Source organism: Phyllostomus hastatus, unplaced genomic scaffold, assembly GCF_019186645.2.
Source record: "Phyllostomus hastatus isolate PE091 unplaced genomic scaffold, TTU_PhHast_1.1 phas_contig_402, whole genome shotgun sequence".
Classification (NCBI taxonomy): domain Eukaryota; kingdom Metazoa; phylum Chordata; class Mammalia; order Chiroptera; family Phyllostomidae; genus Phyllostomus; species Phyllostomus hastatus.
In genome coordinates this window covers 14,802,001-14,814,510 of record NW_025333873.1, presented here as the reverse complement: position 1 = coordinate 14,814,510, position 12,510 = coordinate 14,802,001, and the positions used below count along the sequence as shown (strand labels likewise).

The 12,510-nt window shown below is 62.4% G+C and overlaps 1 protein-coding gene across 1 annotated transcript; it reads left to right on the top strand.

The window, feature by feature from the left end:
* The first annotated feature begins 2,387 nt into the window (after positions 1-2,387).
* Positions 2,388-12,503, top strand: IAH1 (isoamyl acetate hydrolyzing esterase 1 (putative)). The gene is made up of 6 exons (XM_045844657.1): positions 2,388-2,523; positions 3,720-3,772; positions 6,837-6,985; positions 8,922-9,083; positions 10,812-10,933; positions 12,153-12,503. Exons 1-6 carry the CDS (start codon positions 2,443-2,445, stop codon positions 12,333-12,335), a joined length of 750 nt encoding a protein of 249 aa, XP_045700613.1. The 5' UTR covers positions 2,388-2,442; the 3' UTR covers positions 12,336-12,503.
* Positions 12,504-12,510: the final 7 nt, after the last annotated feature.

Genomic DNA, 12,510 nt, shown 5'->3' with positions numbered 1-12,510 from the left:
GTGTCGTGCTGTGCTTTTTCAAGGAGGTGCACGGTGGCTTGTGTTTCGCGCCCACATTCTGAATGTGAGTGACTAATTCAAGGTCGTCGCTTAGAGGTGCGAAGCCCCTTTCCTGTCCCCCCGACACTCTTGCCAAGGTCCTTGGTCTCACACTTGTCAACCTGTGACTCTCGGGACCCGGTGACAGTCTGGGTCTAGTAGTTTCCCGTCCCACCCAGGGGCGCTCGGTGTAATCTTCGGGCTCGCGCTTACGGGTGCGCAGGTGCTGGCTGCGGGATCGTGTCCTACGTGAACTAACCAGCAGCCCCGTTTCCCGAAGCCCCGTGACACGGACTCGCAGGCGCCTGACACAGGCGGGCGTGTCGGGTGCTGTGGCTGAGGGAGCAGGTCGACCCCGCAGGGGTCTCCTGGCGTGTACGTTGATGAAAAGGTCTGACTGTCCCTCTGCAGAGGGGACAGGCATGTGCCCGAGCCAGCCCGTCCCCTCCCAGGCCTCGCTGGAGAGCTGCTGATGTTCCTCGTCGAGCTAAAGACGCTGGTCCCCCCCCCCCCACTGACTCCCCTCGACACTGGAGGCCGAGTTGGCCCCCCTCCTGGTGACGGACAACCTGCATCGTGGACCAAGCCTGCCCTGTGCTTGACCACAGACGTCAGCACGTGGATCTGACTTTTCACGTGAAACAATGAGCACGCACTTCTGTAACGGAGCCGCTTACTCTGCCTCTGGCCCCAGCCCAGGGTCGAAGGGTCACACCATTTGTTTTTGACTCATTATGCCCGGCTGCACCGTGGAGTCACCTGGGGAGCGTTAAACTGACGCCCACGTGTCTCCATCCTGCCTCCAGCTGCTTGGTTTGGAGGGCGGGCCCGTGGCAGCACGCTGTCAAAGCTCCCCAGGAGGCTCTGGTTGATGTCGGAACCGCAGGCCTAAGCACTGGGTGTTGCCCTGCGTCACCCTGCCTGCCTCCCTCTACACGGCCAGCCCAGGGCCGCGCCCGCAGCAGGGGCGTCAGCTTCCCTGCCGTGCACTGCTCCCCAGTTCCTGGTCTCACCTTCATCTCAGGTGTCTCCAGGTGAACCGCTGGCCCGTGTTCCTGGCCGCCACCCTTCACTGCATGGTGGGGCTCACAAGAACTCGCGAGGCTTCTCTCTGACTAGGCCCGCTCCTTGGCCGGCCCCAGACCCGTTCTGGCAACAGTCCTGCTGAGTCAGTCCGTGGGAAGTCCCCCATCCCCATCTGATCCCGGGGGGTGGTCTCGGCCCCAACTCCTCGGCCCCAGCCCTCCACGCCTCACCCGCAGGCGCACCTTCAGTGGACACCCTGCGGGCTCAGTTCCTCCGAGGACTTCCCTGCCTCTGTGACGGTACTTCCCCGGCCCCTCCCCCTGAACCCCACTTTCTTCGCTGTGCTGGCGTGACTCCCGCTTTGCTGTGTGCAGGGAAGTCCATCTGTGTCCCCCGCCGAAGCCCCAGGGCGGTGTCTTCTGAGGCTTCTGCCCTACAGGCCCGCAAGTGGCCTACGTTGTTTTCTAACAGAGGGGGCAAAACCTCATAAATGGTTAAGTTTTTTGACTGTTTGACCAATGAGCCCCTTGGCGATACCGACCCCTGGTTCGGCTGCCAGTCATCAATCGAGAGGCAGGAGCTGATGGAAGAAAAACTCGGTTTATTCAGGAGGCGGCGACTTGGCGAGACAGGGTGCTCTGGCCACGAGGGCCGGCGCTGCTTCAGGGGCGGGGCAGGCAGGGCCGAGGCGGGGGCCGCGGTGGAGCCCACCTCCACCGTGCGGGTTTCCCGAGTGGAAGGGGAGCGGGCCTGGGGCCGCCTCGCCACGAGGTGAGCCCCTGGGACTCCGGCAAAGGGCAGTGTCGCAGCCGCGTGTGAGTCCGCAAGTCACCGTTGTCAGATACACGGGTGCGGGCGAGTCGGGGCTTACACGGGGAGAGCTCCCTGCCCTCCCGCCTTCTCGCTCACTGCCATCTGCTGAAACGCTGGAACCGGCCTGCCCGGAGAGTGGGTGGGGGGCGGGGCGGGGGGTAAAAGGGAGGGACTGAGGGGCTGACCGGCGACGCTGGCCAGGGGACAGGCAGGTGCGACCCTCGGGCCTGGCCTCACGTCTCTGGGGGTCCGTGGGCGCCCCGAGGTCAGGGCGCGGCTGCCACCTAACGATTCGGGACGAACGAGCCACAGCGAACGAATGCGAGAGAGCGAGCTTTTGTGAACGGGGGAATGCGCTTTACAAGAGGCAACAGATACCGCGGCTTTAGAAACGGCTGGAGGCCGCCAGAGGCGCTCTGCCCCGGGAGCCCTAGGGAACCGGGGGTCCGAGACTACACACAGGCAGGACGACGGACTACGCAAGCCCCGCCCCGCCGCTCGCCCCGCCCCCGCCGCTCGCCCCGCCCCGGATATCCGGCCTGATCCCATCCCGGCCTCGGGGCTATGGCGCTTTGCGAGGGGTTGGGCGGCGGCAGCTCTCTGCTCTGGCCTCGGGTGCTGCTCTTCGGAGATTCCATCACCCAGGTACCGCCGCCCGTCCGCGACCCGCCTCTCTCCGAGCGGGTCTCTCAGGCGTCCTCGGCCATGTCCCCGCCCGGAGCCACGGTCCCGGCGTCCCCAGCGACGGCCCGCGTTTCTCCCGTGTCACCCGCTGCCCCGTGCCTGGCGCAGGGCGCCCCGAGGCCAGAGCAGTTGGTACCGCTCACGGCGACCTCAGTGGGCGTCGCGTCCCAGCGCCGCGGGTGTCCGTGGAAAGAGCCCGAGTGGCTCCCGCTTCTCGTTCCCGGCCCCAGGGCGACGGGGTGTGCCCCGCGGCGCGGGGTCCCAGGCTCCTCCAGCCTCGGAGGACAGAGCCCGGGTCCGCCCCCTCCCGCGTGCTTTTCCGGAGGGTTTTGGGAAGCGCCCGGCGCGCGGTCTCCGTGTCTGCGGCGGCGGTTCTTTCCCCCCGCCGGACCTGAGTGGCTCCCGCGCCGTCGGAGCGCAGCGCCTTCCGGGTGGGGTCCAAGGGGCCGGCCCCTCGGCTCCCTCGGGGGCAACAGGCCGAGCCCGAGTACAGTGCTCTCGAGAAGGAAATAGACAGAAGGCCGTGTTTTCATCCAAGATCGTTTCAACTCACGTTAAGGAAAAAAATTGGAAAAAATGTTATTTCAGAGGGAGTACATTTTTAAAAGTTACTCTCCCTTGGTTTTATCTTTATTATTTTTCTAACATTCAGACATATCTTCCCTAAACCCATTTTTTGTGTGTATGCCAATAATTGGTAACAATTTTTAGGCATCTGGGCCTAAGATCCACGGGATCCCCAGAGTCCACGGGAACGGGTATCAAGATGTCCCCCGGGGCCCTGTAATTGTCTTACTGATCCTGGCACCTGTGGGAAGGTGGTCGCACGGGGCTTCGTTTCCTAGCCCAACATACAGCTGGCTTCATCTCTGGTGCAGAGATTTCTTCGCAGCTGTCACAGATAAGGGTGACTAGTGCCGGGCGCCACCCAAGCCTGCGAGGCTGGCTCAAGTCCCGACCGTAGGGAAGGGAACCACCTTCCACTGCCAGAGCGCAGCCGCGGTGCAGGGACCCCAGGTGGCCCTGGGCAAAGCGCAGGTGCAGGCCAGGGCCAGGAGCGCCCGGGGAACAGCCCGGGAATTGCTGACCGAGATGCCCCTTGTTTACCAAAATGCCCTGGTCACCGGACGAGTACTAACCGGCTTTTCTTTCTGCAGTTTTCTTTCCAGCAGGGTGGATGGGGCGCGTCCCTGGCTGACAAGCTGGTCAGGTGAGTTCAGTCCGGCCGGTCCCCGTGTGCTTGGTGATGGAGAGTGACGGGCACTCCCCACCCAGCTTCGCCGCTGCATCCTAGTCAGAATGGGGGTGCTGGGAAGGAGGGGGGCCCTGGGGGTTCGGGAACAAGGACTTCCGCCTCCTTGTGAAAGCAAACCCTGTACGTTGTGACCAACGCGCCAAGGGTTTGGGTCCAAAGAACTCAGCTGTTCACCATGGAAAGGCGACAAGTTCTTTTTCCATTATTATGACAGGTATGAGTTAAATGATTAGCAAGTTCAATTTTAAGAAAGAATGTATTCTTAACCCAGAGTTTGGATAGAAGTTTTTTCCTCCAAAATTCTTTATAAAATACATCAGAAATAGTGATGATTTTGGTACTTTGTTTGTCAAACTTAAGTGTATGCTGAGGAGTTCACTCACAGGGAAACAGGGTCCCAATTCAAGACGTTAAAATAAATATTTAGAAGTATTTTCCGTGTTAAAAACAGCAGACACGAGTATCTGGGGTGTCGGTAAGCTGTTGGCGGGAGCCGTGTCTGCTCCCTCAGGAGGAACAAGCCACGAGCTGCCAGCTTTCGTGTCAGTGTAACTAACACACCGAGAAGATACACTTTATTTCTAAATGTGAAAGGTGTTTTTAAAAGCCCTCACTTTCTCCTTTTATTTTTATCCCCTAAACTAGAAAAAGAAAAATTGACCCTCCAGCTTTTTCTATTCCTAAACGCTTTCTCTTTTTCAGCGGACTTAACCTAAACACGTGCAGGTGCGTCGTTCCATCCCTCAACTTTCCCGTCTGTGGAGTGGGGCGGGGCGGGGCTGCAGTAGCCACGTGGTGGGCGTGCACCAGGTGCCCGAGGCTGTTTAAACCACCGTCTCGATCTCACCTGTGCAACTACTCACAACACGGAGCGGTTTTGTTCTTCTCCTGCCCGCGTCACAGCTGACGACAATGAGGTGGAGAGGGCGAAGGACAAGGCCACACCACTGGGGTGGGCACGCGGCGGGGCCCCGGGGCGCCTGCTCCGGTGCTGGGCGGCCGAGTCGGCACACCTGGGCTCACTCAGGTGCCTAGAGCATGGCAGTGCTTTTCCGTAACCCGGTACCTTCAGTCAGTCCGTTAACCTCTTCTGGACAAAGAGAAGGTGGTGTTGAAAAATTGATGTATTAATTGTTCAAATGGCCTGAAAAGCTGCAGGAATTTAAAATGTTTAATGCAACATTTTAAGTGTTTAATTTCATATTAACTGCTTCACGGTTGATTTTAGCACTGACAGCTTGTCAGAGTTGATAGGGTGCAGGTGTGAGTTCTGGGCGACCACTGGGTTAGCTGGCTCTGTGGAACGGAGAGTAATCACAGGAGAGGACAGAGTTGGGGACAGCGCGTGGTCCCTCGTGCCTTGTTCTGGAGCTTCGCAGCAGCACCTGTTGTGCTGCGGAAACAGCACTGCTGGCCCTGGCCACGGAGAAGGCCTCCCCGTGCCCTCCCCTGCTCTGAGGTGCCCCAGTGCAGCCAGGGGCAGCAGCCAGGCCGGGGGCCGGACTCTGGCGCCCTGCACCCGAGTCCTTCAGCCAGGCAGCCCTCTGGAGAAACGAGGAGGCTGTTGGGGCCGAAGGGCGACGTCCTGGGGGTGCTGCCGGGGCGACTGGGTGGGAGCTGTCACCTGCCGTCTCTGCTGAGGGGCTGAACAATTCAGTGCTCCTTCCTCTTTAGCCCCAGAGCTGATACTTATTTCTGTTCCACGCCAAACCGCCCTTCTGGTGGGCACACCTGGTCTGGAGCCACGGCAGACCTGGGCCCCTAAGGCCTGCTTCAGCCATCGGGCCGTCGGCACAGCCCTGGCCGGTCGGTTTCAGTGTAGCCTAGTCACCACGCCTGAGGGTTATCCAGACGCCCCGGCCGCCCTCCCGTCCTGCCCGAGTGGCTGGGAGTACATTTGAAGTGCATGGTTGTGCCCATAGTGATGTCTTTGTTTACATTCAGGTAAGATCTTTGTTCGTTACAAAAGCATTTTAACAATTCTTAAATCCATTAAACCTCTGAGAATGTATTGGTTGTAGGAATTTGAACCACAGTGAACCACATTAATTGGCTAATCACCAATCGAAATCTAAGGTTTATTTCTGAAACAGCCTTTTACCGTGGATGACGCCCAGGCCCCGGGGTCGGGGTGGGGCTTCAGCGGCCACGCGGCCCGGTCGTGGGCGTTTAGGGGGAGGCGGTGCCTGTTAACTCCCTGGGTTAAGCTGAAACACACCTACCGTGCTCACTAAAATGATTTAATCGAAGCCAAACGATGGGGTGACGCTGCCGGGTGGAAGGAGGGTCACCCCCGTAACCTGTGTTCCGCCCTGGTGGGGGCGGGCGCTCTACCTTCCACCCAGTTTTTTGTGGTGGTGGTTTTTTTTCAGTGTTTTTTTAGTCTCTTGGGTTTTATTGTGATCTTTTACTCAGCGCTGCTGTAAATCTTAAACTCTAAGAAAGCAGTCTATAAAAAAGTCTTAAATACTCTGTGCAGGTATTCCAGTAAGCCACCGTTACATTTGAAGTCCAGTTTATTAGTGATTTTTTTATCTGATTCTTGCTCAGATGAATGCCTCCCCGCAGTGAACTCCACTTGAAATTCCCTTTTATTGACTTGAGGAGGAGGACACATCGACTCGTTCCGCCCATCTGGGTGGTGTGGGGTTGATTCTAGCGAGCGCCCTGCCCAGGGTCGCACCCGAAACCTCGGCGTGTGGGGGCGGCACTGGGAGCGGCTGAGCTGCCGGCCAGGCCTGCAGACGCCCTGTTCAGAGCGCCCCGCTCTGCCGTGCGAGGACCCAGCTGGTCTGCGGGCTGGGCCGTGCCCTTTCCCCGAGGCTGTCCGTCACTGTCCGGCCGTGCCGGCTCACCCCTGCCTGGGCGCGACCTGCGAGCGGCGTGCGTGGCTGTGCGGCCGTGGTGACCAGAGGGGATGCGGGCGGCCTGAGCCCTGCGCGCACGCCCCCGAGAGAGGCCGGCTGCGGGGTGGGGACAGTCGTGTCTGCACTTCATCCTCGAAATCTCCTCCTCGCAGGAAATGTGACGTTCTGAACCGCGGGTTTTCGGGCTACAACACTAGATGGGCCAAAATCATCCTCCCGAGACTCGTCAGGAAGGGGAGCGTCCTGGACAGCCCGGTGGCCGTCACGGTTTTCTTCGGGGCCAATGACAGCGCGCTGAAAGGTAGGGGCGGCTGTGCTCACCGCCTTCCTCCTCGCGGGACAGCGGGCGCCGTCGCGTGCTCTGCTCCCCCGGCTCCGGACCCACGGAGTTTCCTGAGTGCCCACGCACACGACATCCCCCGCCTGCCGCGCGGGGAGCTCTGTTCCCGCCCTCCTTTCTGCACTCCGGGGGGCAGACCCGGTTTCAGGCCCTGACAGTCGGTCCGGAGTCGGGGCGGGGGCGCTGTGCTCTGCCCAGCCAGCCTGGCCTCCCGATGGAGCCGGGGGTGGGGGGCTCAGGCGTGCGCCCCGCACAGCAGTCACACTGATGAGAGCAGCTCGGGGGCAGCCCCACCCCAGGTGCGGCCTGCGACCCTGGGTGACAGCAGCTGGTCCGAAGGACTGCTGCTGTGCCAGGCCGCGGCCTCTGTCGCTCCCTCTGGGGGCGGCAGCAGCACCTCCGCGTGGCGAGGAGTCAGCCTGGATGGGGTGGGTGGGGCGGTCGCCTGGCAGAGGTTCCTCCAGGGCGGCAGTGGCCTTTTCCTGCTGCCCGTGGGCGCCCCAGGGACGTCTCGGGTGAAGCCTGGGCAGGGGGCCAGCTGCCTGTGCGTGGCAGCAGGCTCGTCGTGGTTGCAGCACCAGTGGGGGCTGCCAGCCAGCTACGTGGGTTCAAGTGAGGTCATTTCTGCATGTCTCCGTGTAGAGTTTCTCTTCAGTGGTGATGTTTTACCAGATTTAGGACAGGGCGAAAATGCTTTCTAAGCACAAAAGCAATGGAGGAAATTGCAAAGGAAGAAAATATTTTGTGAAATAAAATAGTTTGTCTAAAAAACAATTTTTAAAAAATGACACAAGGAAAATAGTTCCAAAAATATGGTAGACAAAAGGTTGATGTCTTTCATGAAATCAAGAGAAATATTAACTCCAATAGAATAATGGGCAAAGGCAGGAATAGGCAATTCACAAAGGAGAAGTTAAACAAATACATGTTTTAAAATGTACGAAAACTTGTTCCCCCCAAAATGCAAACCAGCACATGGAACTTTGGGTTTTGACCCAAACACGACAGTGGTGTAAGCAGCGAGCCTCACAGCGCTCTCTCCGAGTTCCCGGCGGGCGGGCACGCCCGTGCCTTCCAGACAGCTCTCCGGGGCCCTGGACTGCAGCCCAGTGGGTCTCCTGTCACAGCAAAACCCGGGGGTGCTGCACGGCCCGTGTGGCCGCCTTACCAGTACGTCCGTGCTTTTGAGGACTACTGAAGGAAACATGCGTGTGACATGGTGTGAAAAAAGCATGTGGCGGCGTATCTTCACTGGGACCCCCTCTGAGAAACAGCACCGCTGTGGGGGAGACAGGAAGGACGAGCGTGGAGGCGCCTGCTGGGTTCTAGGCGGTGGGGGACCGTGGGGGCTGGTTTTCTGTCGCCGCACACTCGTGTAGTCTGCAGGGGGCTCTGGGCCGCCCGGGGGAGCCCACCTGGAGTCGGCCCTTGTGGCCGTGGCAGCAGCGGCAGCACGAGGTGACCGAGTGCCCCACGGGGCGGGCACCTCGCCCTCAGTGCTGCGCACACCGGGCTGACCTAACTCGCAGACACCGGCGAGGCGGACCCTGCTCTCTCCCCACCAGGGAGAGACGGGACAGGTCCGGGGAGGCTGAGCCCTTGTCTGGGGGCGTGTGGCTGCACGGTGGCCGAGCGGGATGGGCCCAGCCGGCACCCCACAGCACCCCTCCTCCACCCGTCCAGCCCGACTGCGAACCACGTGGTCACAAGAGGAGGGACACAGCACCAGAGCCTTGGGGGTGGTTTCGTGATGAAGGCCTGTGTCCTTGCGCCCTTCCCCTCCTCCGGCCTGGGTGCTGCACAGTTGCCCACTGACGACGTGGCGAGTCGTGGGCACCTGAACGAGCATTCACCTTACCCGCCCCTTGAACTGGAGGTGTCCGTGTCGCCCCGACAGACGAGAACCCCAAGCAGCACATCCCCCTGGACGAGTACGCGGCGAACCTGCGGAGCATGGTGCAGTACCTGCGGTCCGTGGACGTGCCCGCCAGCAGGGTCATCCTCATCACGCCGCCCCCGCTCTGCGAGGCCGCGTGGGAAAAGGAGTGCCTCGCGCAAGGTGAGCCGCCGCCGGGGGAGCGGGGGAGCGCGGAGGAGAACGGGGGCGCGTGCCGTCCGGCCCCTGCGCGCCGCCTCCTGGGGCGTGTCCGTCCGCACTGGCCTGTGTGTGCGGTCAAGCTGAGGGGTGGACGTACAGCTGCCGCGGAAGCGAACCGAGAACCTGCGGCACTGAAGTCGGAGCCTCGCTTGGATTCTCCGCCGCGTGCCTTCCGGACTCCAGGGTGCACGTGGAGCCGCCGAGGGCCGAGCAGGCGCTGAGCGGGCGTCTCCGGACTGACGGCGGCTTTCCACGCGGGGCGGGGGCGGGGAGGCTCGGCGCCTTCCCACTGAGGTCGCGGCTGGGGGGTTCTCCCGACCCCCCCGGTAGTGGGCGGTGCCTGCCGCAGGCGGCCCCACCCGTTCCGGTCCGTGCGGCCCTCTGTCCGTCTGCCACCCCCGACTGACGCCTCCCTCCAGGGGGCGGAGCGCCCCTTCCCCCACAACGGGCGGCTCTGCAGGCGCCGGCCCCAGGCTTCTGCCCCGCCCCCGGGTCATGTGTGCCCCTCCGTGCGCTGCGCCGGGGCCCTGGCCAGGGGCTCCGGGTACAGAAGCGACTGGGACCTGGGTCCTGCCTGCTGGGCTGGGGAGGGAGACGGTCAGGTGGGTGGGGGTTTGCGGCGACATGGCGAAGGGGCCGGTGAAGGTCTGTTGAGAGCGCAGGAGCAGGACCTGTGACGTCAGGGGGCCCCGCCCCCCAGCCGAGGAGGACGGGAGCGCCCTGGAGAGAGCGGGAGGCGGGCGCGGAGTGGGGCCACCGCCTCGGGCCGCAGGTCCTCTGCTGCAGGAAGTGCCCTTGCTGAGACTGGGGGCCGGCCCCAGGGGCGCAGCGGGTGCCTCCCGGGCTGCGGCTCCCGGCCCTGCGTGCTCACATGGTCGTCCGTTCCGGCAAACGTGTTTTAAGGGGGATGCGGTAGGGAGAAGTCGGTGTCTAGATCACAGCAGGCACTGTCACGAGATTTCACTTCCGCGGGTGGGTGCACTGAGTCCTGGTGTCACGCACATTTTTTACTTCCGTTTCCAGCAGCCAGGCTCGGCAGCTACCGGGCGTGGTTCTAGTGTGGTCTGAGACTAGCGGCTCGGCATCCCCTGGGAACTCGAGCCCCCCCGCTGAGTCCGAGCCCCAGGTGGAGCCCTCGGGTTCGAGCCCCGCCACGTCGGACTGGGCCAGCCAACTAGGACCCACGGGCTGCCAGGGAATCTGCTGGGAGACCACTGGCTCACAGACTGTGGCCACCTCTGAGCGACACTGGCAGGGCTGACTCGCCGCCAACACAGACGGTGTGCTTGCAAAAAGAATCGGCCGCCTGGTGGTGGGTGCGCTCCCTTCCGGCCGCTCCCTTCTCTGGTGGACCATCTGCAGTGATTTCTCCACGACGCTGCAGTAGCTCCTGGTCCCGTGTAAAGGTCTCGGGGTCTCACCATAGCTTTCCGCTGTAATGTCCACTGGCCTGGCCTCTCCGGCTTGGGACCTCCGTCCAGGGTCCTCGGGAGGCCATGGTGAGCCCTGGCCTGTGCTCGGTAGCGCCAGTGAGGCCCGGCCTTGTGCTGTCCCCAGGCCCCCAGCTGACCCCACCGGTCCGTAAGTCCAGGCCTGTTGACGGGACTGAGAAACCGTCCGGGTCAGAAGCAGCACAAGGCCCAGGACTTGGGTCGGGCAGTTGTCACGCAGATTCTCTGTCCTCCACAGGCTGCAAGTTAAACCGCCTGAACATGGTGGTTGGCGAGTACGCCAGCGCCTGCTTACACGTAGCCCGGGACTGCGGGACGGACGCGCTGGACCTGTGGGCCCTGATGCAGAAGGATGGCCAGGTACAGCGGCTCGCTCGGTCCCGTGGGTGAGCAGGGTGCCGCGGCAGTGGCCGAGCAGGCCAGACAGCCGTCCCTCTCACCGCTGGGAAAGCAGGGGCAGAGAGGAGGAGTGGGGAGGCCCTGGGGCAGCTCGCAAACCTGCTGGGCTCGGCTCCCCCTGCCGCGGGCCCCCACCGGTCAGGGCCGCACACGGGGACGAGAGGGGCCGCGAGCAGTCCCGTGTGAGGGCGCCCAGGCCCAGTTCCTTCACAGCGGCGTGCGGGGAAGTTAAAGCTCGCTACGGGCAAGACAGGGAGTTTAAGTAGAATGTGGTGTCAGCTGAGGTTTGTGTGGTGAGATAAGTAGCTCCAATTACCGTTTTTAAATCAGAAAGCCCCCTTCCAAACAGAAGGGGAAGAGGAACAACACGCAGAACCACAGGAGAGCCCCTCGTGAGAACAGCCCCTGGGACAGACACACTCACTCGGGCCCTGGCTGTCCACTCCCGGGGCGCGCACAGGGGACACGGGTCCCCCTCGGGAACCAGGACCCGGGAGCCGCCGCCGAGTGCAGCGGGTGCAGCACCCAGAGCTCCGAGTCCGTCTGCGGGCAGATTGGGGAAGCTGCGCCCCACTGGGCCCACGGCTGTCCCCCAGCCCCCTGCAGCTTCCGGGCAGAAGGTGCTGGGACTGAGGGGCCGTCCTTGGAGGTCGTCTGAGCCAACGGCCTGAAGTGCCGTGAGAGGCGGCCCGGAGCCCTGGTCTGAGTCGGAGCTACCGTGCTGCCCGGGCTCTGACACGGGGTCGGGGCTGGAGCTGCGGGAAAGGCCTGCACCCACCCATCCCCATGGAGAAAGGGCGCCAAGGACCTGGGCGCGGGGACCGACTCCCGCAGTCACTGTCCCAGCCCGGGCGGTGGCCTAGTCCTTTGTTCCCAGTAACCTGCCTGTCACTGTAATACCCGGACCAGAGGCAAAAGGGCCCCTTCACAGCAGCCAGGCACCTGCTGTCTGTTCCAGTCTGTGGTGTTAATGCACCTCTATGGTGTTAATGTGCATGCTTGCCAGCCGAGCGCCTTCCTGGAGCTGCTGCCCCGAGAGGGCGTCTCCGCCCAGGCCCTCAGGACTGGAGGCCACCCTCCACACGCAGGGCTCCCGGGCACACAACCGGACCAGCTGGCAGCGGGGCGCTGAGGCGGGCGCTGCGCCCGCCATGAACCGAGTCCCCTCTCCCCTTGACAGGACTTTTCATCCTATCTGTCGGACGGACTGCATCTCTCACCGAAGGGAAACGAGTTTCTGTTCTCCCACCTCTGGCCCCTGGTCGAGAAGAAAGTCTCCTCCCTGCCGCTGCTGCTCCCCTACTGGCGGGACGTCGCCGAGGCCAAGCCCGAGCTCAGTCTCCTTGGTGACGGGGACCACTAGGCGCAGGAGGGGAAGGCTGCGACGCTGCGGAACGAGACGTCCCCACGCACCAGAACCCAGGACAACTGACCGACCACGTACTTTTTTCTCAAGCTTAAGCCTTTGCTCACGACCCTGGAACCAAACCACCGCCGTGGGAAACCACGGTTAATAAAAGCACTGTCCCGAGCTGGGT